Source organism: Nerophis lumbriciformis, linkage group LG01 (assembly GCF_033978685.3).
Source record: "Nerophis lumbriciformis linkage group LG01, RoL_Nlum_v2.1, whole genome shotgun sequence".
In the NCBI taxonomy this organism is placed as follows: Eukaryota; Metazoa; Chordata; class Actinopteri; order Syngnathiformes; family Syngnathidae; genus Nerophis; species Nerophis lumbriciformis.
This window is the reverse complement of record NC_084548.2, coordinates 71,922,523-71,945,808: the sequence shown is the minus strand read 5'-3', so window position 1 is coordinate 71,945,808 and position 23,286 is coordinate 71,922,523. Positions and strand designations below refer to the sequence as shown.

Here is a 23,286-nt window from a genome sequence, read left to right as displayed (position 1 = left end):
CTTAACTTTAACTTTACACATACAAACTGTAGCACACAAAAAAGCACATTTAATTAAAAAAACTTTATTATGGTCTTACCTTTACTTATAAATTAAGTCCATGCGCCGCAACTAAAGCCCTCACTTAAACTTTCCACGTGCAAGATTGAATCTAGTTAAAAAAGTGTAACCGAGGGTTTATAAATGTCGCCTATACTGTATGAAACTACAAAATAACAAACACGGAGGCTCCAGTTTACACGAGGACCACTTTATTTACCTTCTTTCAAAAACCTCCGCAACGTGACATCACTTCCGCTCTTAGCGCCTTCAAAATAAGAGCTCAAGGCATATACTGTATAACAGCGCATAACAGGAACTTAACATCACAAAGAGGAAAGCCCATAAAAATAGGTTACAAAAGTTATTCAATAAGAAGCCAAAAAGTGCAAAAACAATAATGTTCGTGTTGGAGGAGTTGTGAATTAGGTACATCTGCAGTCTGCAGGTGTATCTAATGTTGTGTCCCTGCATTCATTCACAACTCCTCCAACACCAACATTATTGTTTTTGCACTTTTTGGCTTCTTATGAAATCATTTTTTTAAATAGATTCAATCTTGCACGTGGAAAGTTTAAGTGTGGGCTTTAGTTGATATAACAATTCTACGGCGGGGGTGCAGGAGGCGAGCCTCAGCCAGTGCGTCTTTTGCAGCCGTTTTATGATCGCTCAGCACAAGAAATACTTTACACACATACAATTGTTGACAAAATACACTGTACATTATATACCTCAGCTAACTAAACTATGGAAATGTATAATATAGTTCATATAGCAATACAGTCTCACTGCACAGCAGGCCAGCAGTTAGCCGAGTCATTGCGCAATCCATGTTGCGTCACTGAGTGACGTGCCTCAACTGGCTGCTGTTCACCGCACCGTCTCTTCTCAGTATTTGAACGGCAAATGTGAAAATTCAGCGATTTTGAATAAAAATAATCTAAAACTGGTGAAGTTAAATGGAAAATAACTTTATAGTATAATCACTGGATATATATAACAATTTAATTTTTTTTTCCTTTTTACAATTTTTTTCTTTCCATGATGGCAGGTGAGGCCCCGCCTCACCTGCCTCGAGTGACTGCACGTCACTGGTAGTAAGTGACTTTAATTGACAGTGTAGAACAGCACATTTGTCAATATTAAAGTTAAAGTACCAATGATTGTCACACACACACTCGGTGTGGTGAAATTTGTCCTCTGCATTTGACCCATCCCCTTGTTCACCCCCTGGGAGGTGAGGGGAGCAGTGGGCAGCAGCGGTGGCCGCGCCCGGGAATAATTTTGGTGATTTAACCCCCAATTCCAACCCTTGATGCTGAGTGCCAAGCAGGGAGGTAATGGCTCCCATTTTTATAGTCTTTGGTATGACTCGGCCGGGGTTTGAACTCACAACCTACCCATCTCAGGGCGGGCAATCTAACCACTCGGCCACTGAGTAGGCCTAGTGGTTAGAGTATCAAACAAGCATCAAGTAATTATAGTTACATATCTCTTACACATACAAAGTCTCTAAGGCAGAAGCGTATTAGGAGATATCACAATATACATTTTTATATTGATCGATATTGATAATTATTGATATTTTTTTATGACCTATTTAATCCTGCCAATAAATACAGTAATACAATTTCCAACTGAACAAGGGTGCTATTTATCAGTGGAGAAGGTGTCTGGTAGCCAGGTAGGATGAGCACGGGTGGCTAAGGTGGTAAAATAATTGCAGTAGATTTGAATGTAGATGCAGTTTTGAGACACTAGATGGCAGTAGTGTATGAGCTATTGAACACTACACATTAGGAGCTAGCAGCTACACAACAGCTAAGCACACTATAGCACAAAAGCTCGACATATGTAGAAATTGACTTTAATTGACAGTTGCAGTGTAAAACGGCACATTTGTCAATATAAACAAGTACCGTATTTTTCGGAGTATAAGTCGCTCCTGAGTATAAGTCGCACCGGCCGAAAATGCATAATAAAGAAGGAAAAAAACATATATAAGTCGCACTGGAGTGTAAGTCGCATTTTTTGGGGAAATGTATTTGATAAAAGCCAACAGCAAGAATAGACGTTTGAAAGGCAATTTAAAATAAATAAAGAATAGTGAACAACAGGCTGAATAAGTGTACGTTATATGAGGCATAAATAACCAACTGGTATGTTAACGTAACATATTATGGTAAGAGTCATTCAAATAACTATAACATATAGAACATGCTATACGTTTACCAAACAATCTGTCACTCCTATTTGCTAAATCCCATGAAATCTTATACGTCTAGTCTCTTACGTGAATGAGATAAATAATATTATTTGATATTTTACGCTAATGTGTTAATCATTTCACACATAAGTCGCTCCTGAGTATAAGTCGCGCCCACTATGAAAAAAACTGCGACTTATAGTAGGGATGTCCCGATCCGATATTTGGATCGGATCGGCCGCCGATATTTGCTAAAAAATGCGTATCGGCAAGGCATGGGAAAATGCCGATCCAGATCCAGTTTAAAAAAAAAACTTCGGTCCGTGTTTTCCAACGCACCTATTTAAATAATACATTCCACTTTTCTGCTGCTCCCTAATTTCCGTTCCGCATTTTCCAGCACACCTTCAACACATCCACAGGTCTGTGGATTCTCACGCAGTTGCTTTTAGCTGCTGGCATTACCCGACAGGCTCTTCTCACTCTTTCCTGTGTCTCCCTCTCACAGACAGCAAGCGCACCTTCTTACACACGTCACATACTGTCACGTCATACGTCACATACTGTCACGTCATACGTTACATACTGTCACGTCATACGTCACATACTGTCACGTCATACGTCTACGTCCTCCCCGAGCAGAGAGGTAGTAGCATGGCTAACGTTAGCTGTGATGCTAGCGCAGCCGTGCGAGCAACGCTCCCTCTAAGGTGCGCGCCTGTGCAATTGCGCACTTCTCAAGCGTTCACTGCGCACGGCAAATCTATGCCACGCACAAAATCAATTAAAAAAATAAGCGCATAACAATTTTCGACACACGGACACGACAGAGAAAACAGTTTTCGTCATCATTGTTCAAATATTGTGACGTCTGTCGAGACGCTTATCTCCGTTCGGTGCCACACGCCCACACCATCAAAATGCCGAGGCAAACATTTCCAGATCAACACCGTATGAAAAAAATAGTGATTTTTTTAGTTGTGATTTCCTTCTCTGCATGAAAGTTTAAAAGTAGCATATATTAATGCAGTATGAAGAAGAATGTTTTAATGTAGACACATAGAATCATCATACTGCTGTGATTATATGCATCAAGTGTTCATTCAAGGCTAAGGCAAAATATCCACATATATATTGTGTATCGTGACATGGCCTTAAAATATCGCAATATTAAAAAAAGGCCATATCGCCCAGCCCTAGTTCAATGATGCCATTTCTGTTTGTCATGTATAATTTTGTCTATTTTGTGTTTATCCTTGAATAAACAGGTCAGTTTCTTGTTACCAACCATTGTGTATTATTCAAACTCCCCTAATTCAGCTGGCTAGTTGTTATCAAGAGTACTAAAACCCTTTTCAACATGATTCTGACAACTAAGTAGGCTAAATAACTTTAAACTTTATTACATGCACAGGCGAGCACCTTAGAGGGAGCGTTGCTCGCACGGCTGCGCTAGCATCACAGCTAACGTTAGCTATGCTGCTACCTCTCTGCTCGGGGAGGGCGTATACGTATGTGACGTATGACGTGACAGTATGTGACGTGTGTCGTGACAGTATGTGACGTATGTCGTGACAGTATGTGACGTGTGTAAGAAGGTGCACTTGCTGTCTGTGAGAGGGAGACACAGGAAAGAGTGAGAAGAGCCTGTCGTGTAATGCCAGCAGCTAAAAGCAACTGCGTGAGAATCCACAGACCTGTGGATGTGTTGAAGGTGTGCTGGAAAATGCGGAACAGAAATTAGGGAGCAGCAGAAAAGTGGAATGTATTATTTAAATCGGTGCGTTGGAAAACACGGACCGGAGTTTTTTTTTAAACTGGATCTGGATCGGCATTTTCCCATGCCTTGCCGATACGCAATTTTTGGCAAATATCGGCAGCCGATCCGATCCAAATATCGGATCGGGACATCCCTAGTGTGTGCGATCTGCAAAAGTGGCTGTGAAAGATCAATGAAGTATCCAACATGTCAGCCAGAATTTAAAGCATTTTTCTGAGTATTTTTTACAAACTGCAAGTTGTGTAAAGTTGAATGTTGACTGCACGTCAGCATATCTGCCCATGTGTATTTGTTGAATAGGACAGGGTGTGGCCTAACCAGATCCACACATAATTGCTAGGTGTGCACAATTATTAGGCGGCTTCTTTTTCTCAGGCTACATGAGAGCAATACATGGACTCTTTGGTAAACACAGCATCCTCTTATACACCAACATCAATAATAATAATAATAGTAGTAATAACGTATTTACCTGCACTGGTTCTTCTAGTACTCCACTACATATCGGGCACAGGAGGTCTTCATCTACCTCCCCTTGGAACCTCGTCACGTCATACCCCATGGTACATCACTAGCACCGTACACCACCTACACAGCAAACAGCACAGGAAGGGTTATTTTATAGCACAGGTGTCAAACTCAAGGCCACATTATTTTAGCCTGCAAATAATATGCATCAATAAATTAGTTTATATTTCTTCCTTTTTTTATTTTGACAGGGGGAAAAAAGGCATGCAATTATATATCTTTTAAAGGTTACCCATCTAATAATGCAACAGATATTATATTATCATACATTCGAAACATTTTGGGGGTAAAAATAAATAACTACTTAGCCTTAGGATTTCAAAGCAAGTTCTTCATCAAATAGTACACTGTAAACACTGTAAATATATATATATTTTTTTAAACAACTAAGTCTTCAGAGTGCTACCGTAAGAAAAAAAAACTGTGGTACCATGTTTACGTTTACAGTAATACACTGTGAAAACAGCAACCATATTTTTTAAGCAAAAAAAAAAAAAAAAAAAAAAATCTGGCAGCTCAACCACAGTAAAATAGAGTGATCGTTTTACTTTAAATTTTATGGTAAAATTCTGCCTTTTTTTAAAACGCAAAATCCACAGATTTTTTTTTCTTACAGTGTAGGTAAAATATACATTTACTAATCAAATGCATAGGTAATCGTGTGACAATTAAGGCTGCAGCTAACGATTATTTTTCTATCGATTAATCTATCGATTATTTTTTCGATTCATCGGTTAATCTATAGATTATTTTTTCGATTAATTTATAGATTATTTTTCCTTTTACCGATTATTTTTTTTATTTAAAATGAAGATGAAATAATAAATGTAGACCAGTTTTTTCAAAAGGCATGGCTTTTATTTACAAAAAAAATTCAATTCAATTCAAGGAAATACGGAAATACGGTATGCGACGCGTCGACGCACAAAAACGGCGTCGACGTATTTACGTAATCGATGACGTCGTCTACGTCGACGCGTCGTTTCAGCCTTAGTGACAATATAAAGTTAAAGTACCAATGATAGTCACACACACACTAGGTGTGGCGAAATTATTCTCTGCATTTGACCCATCACCCTTCATCACCCCCTGGGAGGTGAGGGGAGCAGTAGCGGTGGCCACGCCCGGGAATCATTTTTGGTGATTTAACCCCCAATGCTAACCCTTGATGCTGAGTGCCAAGCAGGGAGTTAATGGGTCCTATTTTTATAGTCTTTGGTATGACTCGGCCGGGGTTTGAACTCACAACCTACCGATCTCAGGGCGGACACTCTAACCACAAGGCCACTAATCCTCATACATGTATGTTTTCTTTCTGGGCGGTACAGCTCGGTGGGTAGAGCGGCCATGCCAGCAACTTGAGGGTTCCAGGTTCGATCCCCGCTTCCGCCATCCTAGTCACTGCCGTTGTGTCCCTGGGCAAGGCACTTTACCCACCCGCCCCCAGTGCTACCCACACCGGTTTAAAAATGCAACTTATATATTGGGTTTCACAATGTAAAGCGCTTTGAGTCACTTGAGAAAAGCGCTATATAGGTAAATATAATTTTTACTTCACTTTTATTAAAGTTACAAGCGGCCGGCCCTCTGAGGGCAGCCAAAACTGCAACGTGGCCCCGTTTTATATGAAGTGTTGTTTTAGACAACTTACTGTAAGTGTGTTAGAATAATGATGCATAAGTTATCACACAACTCTTATGCTTAAAGGCCGTTCCTATGGTTATTATCAATTGTGCTGAAGTTGTACTTTTCTATCTGTGCAAAGGCACACAACTTGTAATCTTCCATTGCAAGTTGTCTCGCAGCAGCAGTTTGTTTCCAGACCCGGCCTGCTGGCAGCCAAGGACGGACTTCGAGTACCTCAACGCAGACAAAACAGAGACAGGGCAAAATCACGAGTGTCAGCACATTTCCATTCTGAATAATCACGTATTGTGTCTAACTGGGGCTGCTTGCATTACCCCTCCGTTCAGAAGCAGCCTCAGTGATGTTAACTAGGGAACTCCCGAATAAATAGAGGAGCGCGTGGGGCTATACTTTAGAGCGTAGGGTGAAACTGTAACTGAGTGTGCAGCCCAATACGTTTCTCCGTGTGAGCAAAATTTAACTCTGTCTCTGTGTGATTCCTTGCTTCTTGTCTTGTTTAATAGATAGTTCGGTGTTTTTTTGTTTTTTTTAATAAAGAAATACAATCATGTGTGCTTACAGACTGTATCCCTGCAGACTGTATTGATCTATATTGATATATAATGTATATATTGTGTTTTTTATGTTGATTTAATTAAAAAAACAAAAACACTTTTTTAAATTTTTTTATTTATTTCTTGTGCGGCCCGGTACCCGGTGGTTGGGGACCACTGCGATACAGCATCTACACGTACATAACATAAAAAAATTAATAATTGCAAAAAATACTTCCCTCTATCAAAAGGTAAACATAGAGATACAGGCATCATGAAATGACAAAAAGCTGACAAGTTTATATTAATAATGAATTTAAAAAAAACGTATATGTATTCATGCGGATTGACAAACTAATCCGGAAAGCCGGCCAAACTATTGGCACACAGTTGGAGGCGTTTGTGTCAGTGAGGGACAGGAGGACACTGGACAAACTGCCCGCCATCATGGACAATCCTGCCCACCATCATGGACAATCCTGCCCACCATCATGGACAATCCTGCCTGCCATCATGGACAATCCTGCCCACCATCATGGACAATCCTGCCCACCATCATGGACAATCCTGCCCGCCATCATAGACAATCCTGCCCGCCATCATGGACAATCCTGCTCACCATCATGGACAATCCTGCCTGCCATCATGGACAATCCTGCCCACCATCATGGACAATCCTGCCCACCATCATGGACAATCCTGCCCGCCATCATAGACAATCCTGCCCGCCATCATGGACAATCCTGCCCGCCATCAAGGACAATCCTGCCCACCCACCCACTCCACCAGACAATTGAGGGACAGTAGAGTTCACACTCCAACAGGCTCCTTCAGCTTGGTTCCCACAGTGTTGGATTCAAGAAGTCCTTCTTTCCATCCAGCTGTATAATCACTGGCCATACAACAATATATGATATCTGTCTATTACCTGACACCTGACATGTTAGCTACCTCTCTTTGTTTATAATGTTTATTTTCTGCTAGATCTACTCTCTTGTTTTATGCTGCAGCTGTTACATATACTGTAATATTGTACATGGTAATTGTTATATAGTGTATAAAAATATAATATATCAGTATATATCATATACTGTATAAATACATGTTATATTTTATATTGCTACTAGGGTACATTTTTAGTCTACTTTATACCTGCATTATCCTTTCCATCCTTACACTTTCCATCCTTTGTAACCGAGCTACTGTGTGGAACAATTTCCCTTGTAGATCATTAAAGTTTGTGTAAGTCTAATACATGCTTTGGAGTCCCTGCCTGGAAAAACAATAATGTTTGCCTTGGTGCCCTAAAATATGAGCCCTCCTTTAAGGCAACACTTGCCTTGACCTTAAAAAGTTCAAATTGGAGGCCTGACAGAGCAGTGTTTTTCAACCTTTTTTAGAGCCAAGGCACATTTTTTTCATTGAAAAAATTCTGAGGCACACCACCAGCAGAAAACATTAAAAAATTAAACTCAGCAGCCGATATTGACAATAAAACGTTGTTCTCGCAATTGTTGGATATGACTTTAGAGCATAACCAAGCATGCATCACTATAGCTCTTGTCTCAAAGTAGGTGTACTGTCACCACCTGTCACATCACACCCTGACTTATTTTGAGTTTTTTGCTGTTTTCCTGAGTGTAGTGTTTTAGTTGTTGTCTTGCGCTCCTATTTTGGTGCCTTTTCCTCTTTTTTTTTTGTATTTTCCTGTAGCAGTTTCATGTCTTCCTTTGATCGATATTTCCCGCAACTACTTGGTTTTAGCAATCAAGAATATTTCAGTTGTTTTCATCCTTCTTTGTGGGGACATCGTTGATTGTCATGTCACGTTCGGATGTACATTGCTTCACAGTAAGTCTTTGCTGTCGTCCAGCATTCTGTTTTTGTTTACTTTGTAGCCGGTTCAGTTTCAGTTTCGTTCTGCATAGCCTTCCCTAAGCTTCAATGCCTTTTCTTAGCGGCACTCGCCTTTTGTTTATTTTTGGTTTAAGCATTAGACACCTTTTTACCTGCACACTGTCTCCCGCTGTTTCCGACATCCACAAAGCAATTAGCTACCTGCTGCCACCTACTGATATGGAAGAGTATTACACGGTTACTCTGCCGAGCTCTAGACAGCACCGACACTCAACAACAACACATCATTTGCAGACTATAATTACTGGTTTTCAAAAAATATTTTTAACCCAAACAGGTGCTTATTTTACCTTGTTACCCACTTTTACCTACTTCTTACATACTTATTTTGATTAACCTTTTTACTTATTTTATTTTACCTACTTTTACCTTATTTTTTTTTACAAACTTCTTACCTTATTTTACCTGTTTGCCTACTTTTACCCCTTTCCTTACTTCTTACGTTTTATTATACCTTCTGACCTACTTCTTGTCTTATTTCACCTATTCCTTACCTACCTTTACTTTTTTACATACAGTACTTCTTACCTTATTTCACTTCTTATTTTCTTTTTCCTACTTTTACCTTTTTTAAAAAAATAAAAAAACATACTTCATACCTTATTTTACCTGTTTACCTACTTTTCCCTGCTTCTTAAGTTTTATTTGACATTTTTACCTAATTATCTTATTTGACCTATTCCTTACCTACGTTTACCTTTTTTCTTTTCTTTTTTTTTAAACATACAGTACTTCTTACCTTATTTTACTTGACATACTTTTACCTTTAAAAAAACAAAAAAACATACTTCTTACATTATTTTACCTGTTTACCTACTTTACCCTTATCCCTACTTCTTACGTTGTATTCTTCTTGTCTTATTTCACCTATTCCTTACCTACCTTTATCTTTTTTTCTTTTTTTTTACATACTTCTTACCTTATTTAACTTCTTATTTAATTTTTCCTACTTTTAACTTTTTTAAATTAAAAAAAACAAACATACTTTGTACCCTATTTTACCCGTTTACCTACTTTTACCCTTTTCCCTAATTCTTAAGTTTTATTTTTTACCTAATTATCTTATTTGACCTATTCCTTACCTATGCTTACCTTTTTTGTTTTTTTAAATAAAAACATACTTCTTACATTATTTTATTTTACATACTTTTACCTTTAAAAAAAAAACAAAAAAAAACATAGTTCTTACATTATTTTACCTGTTTACCTACTTTTACCCTTATCCCTACTTCTTACATTTTATTATACCTTTTGACCTACTTCTTGTCTTATTTCACCTATTATTATATATTATTACCTATCTTTACCTTTTTTTTTTTTTTTACAAAATTCCTACCTTATTTCACTTCTTATTTTATTTTTCCTACTTTTACCTTTTTTTAAATAAAAAAAACATACTGCATACCTTATTTTATCTGTTAATTATCTTATTTGACCTATTCCTTACCTACGTTACCTTTTTTTTTAATATAAAAACATACTTCTTACATTATTTTATTTTACATATTGTTTCCTTTAAAAAACAACAACAACAAAAACATACTTTTTACATTATTTTACCTGTTTACCTACTTTTACCCTTATCCCTACTTCTTACATTTTATTATACCTTTTGACCTACTTCTTGTCTTATTTCACCTATTCCTTACCTGCCTTTGCCTTTTTTTTTACATACTTCTTACCTTATTTCACTTCTTATTTAATTTTTCCTACTTTTACCTTTCAAAAATCCAAAAAAAAACATACTTCCTACCTTATTTGACCTGTTTACCTACTTTTACCCTTTTTCCTAATTCTTAAGTTTTATTTTACCTTTTTACCTAATTATCTTATTTGACCTAATCCTTACCTACGTTTAACTTTTTTTTAAACATACTTCTTACCTTATTTTATTTTACATACTTTTACCTTTTTAAAAAAAAAAAAAAAAACATACTTCTTACATTATTTTACCTACTTTTACCCTTATCCCTACTTCTTACGTTTTATTTGACCTATTCCCTACCTAAGTTTACCTTCTTTTTCAAATAGGTGAATTTAGATAATCACTAGTGTGCCGCGGCACAGTGGTTGAAAAACACTGTGATAGAGGATACAACTTCTCCACATGAAAAAGGACATAAAACGGAAGTGACACAGGAAACTAGTACTGATACTGTGCTCATATTAGTCATCAGAATATTTCACTTTTCATATTTTGATTTGTTTTTGCTAGCACGTTAGCACATTAGCATGTGATGGCGAAAAGGTGAGAAACAGGTAAACGCTGGGGAAGGGGAGGAGAAAAATAAATATTGAGTCAAAGTCTGGGCCCCTGAACAGGGGGTCCAGACTGAGGCCAAAGGGGGAAAAAATCTCATAGCCATAGCACACATTAACATGTGTGTAAGAGGGAAACATGAAAAATCAAAGAACAAGCTCCCATTGCAGCCTGTACGCCTCACAAAACATGTTTTTATGCACTTTGGTGAATATACTTATTTGTTATTTTATATTCACATTAATAGAGCTAGCTAGCTAGCTGGCTAGTTAGCAACGTCGCTGTTTCCCCCCTGGACATTAGCATCGGAGCTAACCAGTCACAGCCACAAATAAGGACGCTACGCCGGCAAATGGCGACGTACAAGTGCCGCCGCTCAACCAAGACATTGTCGGGGAAGACAAACACTTACTCGGCCGTGTAGTTAAAGCAGCTCCCGGGAGAATTTTGGCGTCCACCGTCGTTAACCTGGGCTCGTCGCTCCGGCTGCCTTACATCCTACGTCGCCTGCGTCACTCCCACGTCGAGGGCTGATGACGTCATGACGCAACCGACTCATTATCATTTGATTTGTGTTGAATTTATCTTACAAATCTAATCGAACTTCATTGTCAAAATGGATATTTCGCATATAGCATAACATGTGTTTCGTTTGTGGAGAAAAAAGCTTCTTCTTTGCAAAAAAACAACATTTACTTGCATGTTTTTTTTAAAATAAACCTTTATTTGACTGTATTTATCTTATTCACATGTGAATAATGCTGTATAATAGACTGTATTTATATTATTCACGTGTGAATAATGCTGTATAATAGACTGTATTTATATTATTCACATGTGAATAATGCTGTATAATAGACTGTGTTTGTATTATTTACATATGAATAATGCTGTATAATAGACTGTATTTATATTATTCACATGTGAATGCTGTATAATAGACTGTATTTATATTATTCACATGTGAATAATGTTGTATAATAGACTGTATTTATGTTATTCAATGTGAATAATGCTGTATAATAGACTGTATTTATATTATTCACATGTGATCAATGCTGTGTAATAGACTGTATTTATAGTATTCACATGTGAATAATGCTGTATAATAGACTGTATTTATGTTATTCAATGTGAATAATGCTGTATAATACTGTATTTATATTATTCACATGTGATCAATACTGTATAATAGACTGTATTTATATTATTCACATGTGAATAATGCTGTATAATAGACTATATTATTCACATGTGAATAATGCTTTATAATATACTGTATTTATTTTATTCACATGTGAATAATGATGTATAATAGACTGTATTTATATTTTTCACATGTGAACAATGCTGTATAGTAGGCTGTATTTATATTATTCATATGTGAATAATGCTGTATAATAGACTGTATTTATATTATTCACATGTGAACAATGCCGTATAATAGACTGTATTTATATTATTCACATGTGAACAATGCTGTGTAACATACTGTATTTATATTATTCACACGTGAATAATGCTGTATAATAGACTGTATTTATATTATTCACATGTGAACAATGCCGTATTATAGACTGTATTTATATTATTCACATGTGAACAATGCTGTGTAATATACTGTATTTATATTATTCACACGTGAATAATGCTGTATAATAGACTGTATTTATATTATTCACATGTGAACAATGCTGTGTAATAGACTTTAGTTGTATTATTCACATGTGAATAATGCTGTATAATAGACTGTATTTATATTACTCACATGTGATCAATGCTGTATAATAGACTGTATTTATATTATTCACACGTGAATAATGCTGTATAATAGACTGTATTTATGTTATTCACATGTGAATAATGCCGTATAATAGACTGTATTTATATTATTCACATGTGAATAATGCTGTATAATAGACTATTTATATTATTCACATGTGAATAATGCTGTATAATAGACTGTATTTATATTATTCACATGTGAATAATGCTGTATAATAGACTGTATTTATATTATTCACATGTGAATAATGCTGTATAATAGACTGTATTTATATTATTCACATGTGAATAATGCTGTATAATAGACTGTATTTATATTATTCACATGTGATCAATACTGTATAATAGACTGTATTTATGTTATTCACATGTGAATAATGCTGTATAATAGACTGTATTTATATTATTCACATGTGAATAATGCTGTATAATAGACTGTATTTATATTATTCACATGTGAATAATGCTGTATAATAGACTGTATTTGTATTATTCACATATGAATAATGCTGTATAATAGACTGTATTTATATTATTCACATGTGAATAATGCTGTATAATAGACTGTATTTATATTATTCACATGTGAATAATGCTGTATAATAGACTGTATTTGTATTATTCACATATGAATAATGCTGTATAATAGACTGTATTTATATTATTCACATGTGTACAATGCTGTATAATAGACTGTATTTATATTATTCACATGTGAATAATGCTGTATAATAGACTGTATTTATAATATTCAGAGGTGGGACCAAGTCATTGTTTTGCAAGTCACAAGTAAGTCTCAAGTCTTTGCCCTCAAGTCCGAGTCAAGTCCCGAGTCAAGACAGGCAAGCCCCGAGTCAAGTCCAAAGTCAAGACTGGAAAGTCTCAAGTCAAGTCCTAAGTCCTGCATTTTGAGTTTCGATCCTTTCAAGTCCTTTTAACCACAGACTAATATATTAACACAGATTGTGTATGCTTTTCAAACGCTGTATTTATTTATTAAAACAAGTGCATTTTAAATTGCAGGAAAGAAAATTGTGCTGACATTGCACTTTATAATAGCACTATTAACCAGTCATTTTAAACATTAACTCATTCCTTTACAGAACAAACACATTGAAAAATAAAGTGCAAATGTACTTATTTGTACAAAAGTGTTAAGATTGAAAAAACATGACATATACGTGAACATAACAAAAAAGTTGTACTTTTTATATGTCAGGGCCCTATGCTGCATTGCATTTGCAAAAGACCAAATTAGCCAAGAGTCTGTCAGTCATTTGTGCATGATGGGGGCGTAGTATGATGCCACCATGGCTGAAAACTCGCTCCACTGGAGCACTGGAGGCAGGCACTGCCAAGACTCTCATGGCCACTCGGAACAGTGAAGGAAGAGTCTTCATGTTCAATGCCCAGAACAAAAGGGGGGAGAGAGTTGTTTTGGGTTGGTGCACTACTTGTAAGTGTATCTTGTGTTTTTTATGTTGATTTAATAAAAAAAATAAAAAAATAAAAAAATTATTTGTTGTGCGGCCCGATACCAATCGATCCACGGACCAGTACCGGGCCGCGGCCCGGTGGTTGGGGACCACTGAGGTAAACAACCAACAGTATGTCAGAAAGCTAGCTAAAACGGTACACATATTCATAATATAGTATACATTTTAACTGACCTTTATTTTACTATTTTTGTCTTTTTTTAGGTGGCTAAAATACGCGGTGCTGCTGACCGCCGTCTAACGTTACGTGTGATATATTGACTAACGTAACCCTGCTTAAAAAAATCACTGAACAAAAAGTATGAATAAGGTAGTGAACTGCAACAGATTCCCGTGTTTGCACTAACGTTATAACATTAGCAGTGAGTTTACAGCCTCACTGATTTAACTACACAGCAAATAAAAGTCACGTTACTTAGCCAATAAACGTTATCTTACATTCAAAACTTACCGTTCTTTGTGCAACTTCAAATGCCGGACGAAGTTGGAAGTTGTTGCCTCTCCATCAGTAATTTTCGAACCGCATGTGTTGCATACTGCAAACCGTTTTGTGTTGACCACCTCGTAATTTTTATACCCAAACAAAATTATTTTAGGTATCATTTTTTGTTCACTGGCGTGTGGTTTGGACATGTCTTCTTCGTTGGTTGTCCTGCAATTTGATTGGATGAATGCTGTGTGATGAAAACAAAGTAGATCTAATTTGATTGGCTGTTGTACTGAGACCACACCAGCTGACACACGCAACGCTGATAGACAAGTACACAATGAAAAATACGGAGCGCTCCCGAATAACTTTTTCATCTTTGGGTTTTGGGGAAAGTAGCAAGTCATGTCAAGTCATGTCAATTCAAAAGGCTCAAGTCCAAGTGAAGTCACAAGTCATTGATGTTAAAGTCGAAGTCGAGTTGCAAGTCTTTTTACATTTTGTCAAGTCGAGTCTAAAGTCATCAAATTCATGACTCGAGTCTGACTCGAGTCCAAGTCATGTGACTCGAGTCCACACCTCTGATAATATTCACATGTGAATAATGCTGTGTATAGACGGTATTTGTATTATTCACATGTGAATAATGCCGTATAATAGACTGTATTTATATTATTCACATGTGAATAATGCTGTATAATAGACTGTATTTATATTATTCACATATGAATAATGCTGTATAATAGACTGTATTTATATTATTCACATGTGTACAATGCTGTATAATAGACTGTATTTATATTATTCACATGTGAATAATGCTGTATAATAGACTGTATTTATAATATTCACATGTGAATAATGCTGTGTATAGACGGTATTTGTATTATTCACATGTGAATAATGCTGTATAATAGACTGTATTTATATTATTCACATGTGAATAATGCTGTATAATAGACTGTATTTATATTATTCACATGTGAATAATGTTGTATAATAGACTGTATTTATATTATTCACATGTGAATCAATCAATCAATCAATGTTTATTTATATAGCCCTAAATCACAAGTGTCTCAAAGGGCTGCACAAGCCACAACGACATCCTCGGATAATGCTGTATAATAGACTGTATTTATGCTATTCACATGTGAATAATGCTGTATAATAGACTATCTATATTATTCACATGTGAATAATGCGGTATACTAGACAGTATTTATATTATTCACATGTGAATAATGCTGTATAATAGACTGTATTTATACTATTCACATGTGAATAATGCTGTATAATAGACTGTATTTATATTATTCACATGTGAATAATACCGTATAATAGACTGTATTTGTATTATTCACATATGAATAATGCTGTATAATAGACTGTATTTATATTATTCACATGTGAATAATGCTGTATAATAGACTGTATTTATATTATTCACATGTGAATAATGTTGTATAATAGACTGTATTTATATTATTCACATGTGAATAATGCTGTATAATAGACTGTGTTTATATTATTCACATGTGAATAATGCCGTATAATAGACTGTATTTATATTATTCACATGTGAATAATGCCGTATAATAGACTGCATTTATTTTATTCACATGTGAATAATGCTGTATAATAGACTGTATTTATATTATTCACATGTGAATAATGCTGTATAATAGACTGTATTTATGTTATTCACATGTGAATAATGCTGTATAATACACTGTATTTATATTATTCACATGTGAATAATGCTGTATTATAGACTGTATTTATATTATTCACATATGAATAATGCTGTATAATAGACTGTATTTATATTATTCACATGTGAATAATGCTGTATAATAGACTGTATTTATATTATTCACATGTGAATAATGCTGTATAATAGACTGTATTTATATTATTCACATGTGAATAATGATGTATAATAGACTATTTATATTATTCACATGTGAATAATGCTGTATAATAGACTGTATTTATGTTATTCACATGTGAATAATGCTGTATAATAGACTGTATTTATATTATTCACATGTGAATAATGTTGTATAATAGACTGTATTTATGTTATTCACATGCTAAAAATACAATTGTTGGATGACTTTAAAGCATAACCAAGCATGCATCACTATAGCTCTTGTCTCAAAGTAGGTGTACTGTCACCACCTGTCACATGGTGATGTGACAGGGCCTGCAGGCTCACCCATGGAGGTCCAAGCGCACCTTGCAGAGAGACTGGTGCAAGGTCACAGTGGTGTTCCAGGGACTAAAGTGGACTCTAGGCAGCTTGCAAGGTCACAGTGGTGTTCCAGGGACTAAAGTGGACTCTAGGCAGCTTGCAAGCAGCCTTGCTGGGGGTTTCGTGGCGACCGAACCCAGACTGGTCGCGCAGGAAGGAAAGTCTCGCTTTTGTGTTTTCACCATCACAACTTTTAACACTCCTGCTGATGCCAACAGTTATTTGGTGAGTCAGCACATCGTTTGATGACTTGAACTCAGCGACACTTTGAAGTCGTTGCACTAATTACAAAGAAGTACATCATTATCAGTCAAAACAAAGGAGTACAATACACATCAAACAACATTTCCATGGACACTTAATGATTTCATTTCAAAACCAATCCTCTTGTTTACCTTCTCCTTACCTTATTGGACCTTTTTATTTGACCTACTTTGACCTTTTCACATACTTCATTTTACCTTTTTATTTTACCTACCTTTTCTCTTATTTTATCTGCTCCTTACCTACTTTTACCTTTTTTACATCCTTCATACTATATTTTATCTTTTTTACTTACTTTTTTTTATTTTACCCTTTACCTACCCTTTGTCTTATTTTACCTACTCCTTACCGACTTTTACCTTAACCTACTTATTTTATTTTACCCTTTTACCCACCCTTTATATTATATGACCTACCTTTACATACACAGCTATTTGCTTATTTTACCTTTTTACCCACTTCTTACATACTTAATTTGATTGACCTTTTTACTTATTTTATTTGACCTACTTTTACCTTTTTTTTTTTTTTTTTTTTTTACAAACTTACCTTATTTTACCTGTTTACCTACTATTACCCTTTTTCTTACTTCTTACGTTTTATTATACCTTTTGACCAACTTCTTGTCTTATTTCACCTAGTCCTTACCTGTCTTTACCTTTTTTTTTTTTAACATACTTATTTTATTTTTTCTATTTTTACCTTTTTAAAAAACAACAAAATACTTTCTACCTTATTTTACCTGTTTACCTACTTTTACCCTTTTCCCTAATTCTTACATTTATCTTACCTTTCTAACCAATTATCTTATTTGACCTATTCCTTACCTACGTTTACCTTCTTAAAAAAAAAAAACATACTTCTTACCTTATTTTACATACTTTTACCTTTTTAAAAAAAAAACAAAAAAAAACATACTTACCTTATTTTACCTGTTTACCTACTTCTTACGTTTTTTTTTTACCTATTCCTTACTTAAATTTACCTTTTTTTTTTTTTTTTACAAACTTCTTACCTTATTTTACAATTACATTTACCAACTTAATATAATTTTACCTACTTATCTTATTTGACCTTTTTACTACTTCTATGGACGTCTATGGACTGGACTCTCACAATATTATGTCAGACCCACTCGACATCCATTGCATTCGATCTCCCCTACGGGAGGGGGGTCCTCTCCAAGGTTTCTCATAGTCATTCACATCGACGTCCCACTGGGGTGAGTTTTTCCTTGCCCTTATGTGGGCTTTGTACCGAGGATGTCGTTGTGGCTTGTGCAGCCCTTTGAGACACTTGTGATTTAGGGCTATATAAATAAACATTGATTGATTGATTGACTTCTTGCTTACTTTGACCCCCCCCCCCCTTTTTTTTACCAACTTCTTATTTTTTTACCTTATTGTACACGTTTAACCTACTTTGACCTACACATAACTTTTTTTAACCTACAATTCCCTATTTATTACCTTTAACTACTTCTGAACAATTTTTTCTTTTTTAACCCACTTTTATCTTTTTAACCTACTTACCTTAATTTACCTTTTTTTATTTTTACATTCTTCTTACCTTTTTTTTAATCTACTTCTTACCTGCTTTTATCTTTTTCACGACAGTACTTGCCTTATATGACCTACTTACCTTTTTACTTCTTACATACTTGTATTTTTACCTACTGTTGGAATAATTGTTTGTAAGTTATCACAAAAGAAACGTTGTATTACATTATGTTCCTGATAAGAAGATGAAGGCTGTCTTTCGAGGCCTAACAAGAGGAAGAAGGCTCGTGAAACTCCACTGTGATTTCAACACGGACAGATGGCAGGATCTGCTCAACTTCCAGAGGAACTCTTTGAAGTCAACGCTATTTACGACCCGCTGCCCTCTTGAAGTCGCTGTGGTCAGGAGACGGGAGGGGTTATCCATTGTCCTCCAACACCTACCCCAGCTGGATCCAGGAAGAGCCCAAGCCCGAGACATCCTCTTCTTGGTCTTCAATGTGACCGAAAACAATGACTGTTTTACACACTTACCATTCCTGCTGTGACATGTGTTGGTGCGTGAACATTGAACATCTAAATAAAAGAGGAGACGAAAACCTTCTTCGTCAGAGCGTGCTAAGACACTGTGAGAGGTTACAGGTCGACGCCGTCTCTCCTCAATTGAGTCCAAATTGAATTCTGTCTCTGTTTGATTCCTTGCCTTTTGTCTTGTTTAATAGATGTCCTGTGTTTGAACGTGACACCTACTTCTCCGTCTTCTTGGCTACTTTTACCTACAAAACTTCTTACTTTATTTGTCTTACATTTCACCAGAGGTGGGTAGTAACGCGCTACATTTACTCCGTTACATCTACTTGAGTAACTTTTGGGATAAATTGTACTTCTAAGAGTAGTTTTAATGCAACTTACTTTTACTTTTACTTGAGTATATTTATAGAGAAGAAACGCTACTTTTACTCCGCTACTTTTACTCCGCTACTTTTATCTACATTCAGCTCGCTACTCGCTACTAATTTTGATCGATCTGTTAATGCACGCTTTGTTTGTTTTGGTCTGTCAGACAGACCTTCAAAGTGCCTGCGTTACTGGTGACGTTTCACTCCGTTCCACCAATAAAATGCAGTCACTGGTGACGTTTGACTCCGTTCCACCAATCAGATGCAGTCACTGGTGACGTTGGAACAATCAAACAGAGCCAGGTGGTCACATGACCTGACTTAAACAAGTTGAAAAACTTATTGGGGTGTTACCATTTAGTGGTCAATTGTACGGAATATGTACTGTACTGTGCAATCTACTAATACAAGTTTCAATCGATCAATCAAAAGTGTGAAGGAAAAAAGACACTTTTTTATTTCAAACGTAAATCCCGTCACAAGGCTAAAGACTGACTGCACAGTTCCTGTCTTCACAATAAAAGTGCCGCTCCATCGCGCCTGCGCTTTCAAAATAAGAGTCTCCGAAAGCCAGCGCAAACAAGCTAGCAAGCTACGGAGTTTGCCGCCAATGTATTTCTTGTAAAGTGTATAAAAACGAATATGGAAGCTGGACAAATAAGATACCAAAAACCAACCACTTTCATGTGGTATTAGACAGAAAGGAGGAACTTTTTTTCTCCTCCATTTGAAAACGTGGACGTTATCATCACTACTGTCTGATTACAATCAATGCAAGTCATCAGAATCAGGTAATACACCAACTTATATTCTTGTCTTCATGAAAGAAAGGAATCTATATGTGTTAAACATGCATGTATATTCATTAAAACACCTTTAACATGTAAACAAAAACGGCAAAATAAATAAATATAAATGATATACTGTATATATGTATGTGTATATAATATATATATAATATATATATATATATATATATATAGATATGTGTGTATATGTTACTCATCAGTTACTCAGTACTTGAGTAGTTTTTTCACAACATACTTTTTACTTTTACTCAAGTAAATATTTGGGTGACTACTCCTTACTTTTACTTGAGTAATAAATCTCTAAAGTAACAGTACTCTTACTTGAGTACAATTTCTGGCTACTCTACCCACCTCTGCATTTCACCTTCTTTTACGTACCTTTTTACCTACTTCTTACCTTCTTTTATATGCTCACCACTTTTCACCTTCATTTACTTCTTGCTTTTTCCTTATTAGATTTTTCTTGCTTATCTTTGACCTTTTTGAATCTACTTACCTTATTTGACTTTTTTTTTTTACCTGCTTCTTACCTTCTTGGACTTTTTTTTTTAAAATTTTAATTTTACCTTTTTTCCCCACCATCTTCAAACTGTTTGCTGCCTACTTTGTAGAGCTGAGCAGGTGCTACAGAACATGCCATGTTTCCACTCACCCGCACCAACCGTCCTTGGACCCAAAAAGCAAGCTTTGAAGGTAAAAAAAGTGTCCATTAGTAGAAGAAAAGAGTGTTTGTAAATATTTCGCAATAGCACTTTATTCAACACAAACAACCCTAAGCCACAATACTGAATGACAAGACCAATTGGCTGCAGCAAACATTTTATAAAATAGGTTTTAATGTCACTAAATTGGATTTGTTGTCCTTTTTCTTTTAACGTCAGAAAGACAGATGCAGTTTCTTCCAAAACAGTGAATGATCATTTACATCTTTTATCAACACTTTTTTTTGTCCTCTTGTAACAAATCATCATTCACGTGTTCACGCCGAGGAATAAAACAAGGCAAAGTGCTTTCAGGATTGCATTGTCCGAGAAAGGAAAAACATGGTCGCGAAGAGGGGGCGGGGCAATGGGCGTGTCTGTCTAGGACGGCGGCGGGTTAGGGTTAATGTTTAGTCTCCAAAATGCTCACTTTGTCCTGGCGTTAAAAACCGAAGCGGCGGGGAATTTTAGCTTTCGGAATCCTGCCGTCGGTCGTCACGGTGACGACGAGTCGCGCTCCGAGGCTAGTTTGCAACAAGAGGCGAAGAAAAAGGAAAAATAGGTGCTTGGCGCCCCCCCTCCTCCCGCAGACAACATGAGTGGACTGTGAAAAGGTTAAAGGGGACTAATCTGCATGGTCTGGCTTCACATTCCAGTGGTGTTTAGTCGTATAAATGCTTCTCATAAATATTCTTCTCCCAAACAAACATGGACACGCACACCTTTCTTTCCCCACTCTTCATCCGAACTAGCATTTGCTCCACCGCAATAAAATATGCTCCGTTTTTTTCTTCTTCTTCCTTGCTTGCGAGTTCTTGTAAGCGGGAGAAAAAAGCGTAGCGAGAGACGACAAGGCTGCAAAACAGAAAAAGGAGGTAGGAGGAAATGCTACCAGAAATGAACAGCGAGTGACGCAAACGTGAAGTTTGGCTTAAATCCACCAGGTGGCGCTCGCTCATCCCGCCGAGCTACGTCCGTGCTTGGGTTGTTTTTTTTTTTGTCGGAAAATGTCCAGTTGGTGACGAGATAAACGTTTGTAATTAGCAAGTTTTCAGTCTGTTGCGTAACGTTAAATTAACATTCGAGTATCTACTTTTCGTGTACCGATAATTTATCGCAACTAAACTATTTTGTTTCGGATAGAAATATAAAGGAATAATTTAAAGATACAGGTTTTTAGCGATTTTATCGCACAACTTTTGCCGGCGCTAACGTTAGTTTTTGAAATGTTCATGTTTTTATTGATTTTGTCGGACAACTTTTGTTAGTTTTTGTCACTGTAACATCAAGCCGCGTTATCGACAAAATGTATTATCCATCTCGCAAAATAATTTCGAGTTTTAGGAAATATGATTTTTATCGGACAAGCTTTTGTTTTTAATGTTTTATCGTAGTTTGTAGCGTAAGAATTCACGAGTTTGAACACGACAGTTAAACCGGGACAAGATTGTATGGAAACAAAAAGTCCGAAAGACGTAATAATACAAGGAGCACAGTCGTTACAAAAAAGTCGGAATTTGAAATATACGTTAGTTTTTGTCGCTGTAACATCAGGATGTTTTATCGAACAAATGTATTTCCTATTCGCAAAATAATTTCGCTTTTTCGGAAATATGTGTTGAATCTTTCCATCTTTGCTTAAACATCTTGAAAGCATGACGGAAAACTACAAGATCGGTTGCGGCGATTTTTTATGTTTTATCGTAGTTTGTAGCGTAAGAATTCACGAGTTTAGACACGACAGTTAAACCGGGACAAGATTGCATGGAAGCAAAAAGTCCAAAAGAAGTAATAATACAAGGAGTACAGTCGTTACAAAAAAGTCAGAATTTGAAATATTGTGAACATTAAGTCGTAATGTTCATGTTTTTATTGATTTTGTCGGACAACTTTCGTTAGTTTTTTGTCGCTGTAACATCAAGCCGCGTTATCGACAAAATGTATTTCCATCTCACAAAATAATTTCGAGTTTTAGGAAATATGATTTTATCGGACAAGCTTTTGTTTTTAATGTTTTATCGTAATTTGTAGCGTAAGAACTCACAAGATTGTATGGAAACAAAAAGTCCAAAAGACGTAATAATACAAGGTGTACAGTGGTTACAAAAAAGTCGGAATTTGAAATATACGTTAGTTTTTGTCGCTGTAACATCAGGATGTTTTATCGAACAAATGTATTTCCTATTCGCAAAATAATTTCGCTTTTTCGGAAATATGTGTTGAATCTTTCCACCTTTGC

The 23,286-nt window shown here is 36.0% G+C and overlaps 1 protein-coding gene across 1 annotated transcript in view; it reads right to left on the bottom strand.

The window, feature by feature from the left end:
• The window catches only part of rnf41 (ring finger protein 41), a 32,067-nt gene extending 20,585 nt beyond the window's left edge, over positions 1–11,482 (bottom strand). The window contains exons 1-2 of the mRNA XM_061925393.1: positions 11,323–11,482; positions 4,498–4,613 (exon numbers count right to left, since the gene is read on the bottom strand). Coding sequence (XP_061781377.1) covers positions 4,498–4,587 — 90 coding nt within the window. The 5' untranslated portion in view covers positions 4,588–4,613; positions 11,323–11,482. The remainder of the gene's footprint in view (positions 1–4,497; positions 4,614–11,322) is intronic.
• Between the last annotated feature and the right edge of the window lie 11,804 nt (positions 11,483–23,286).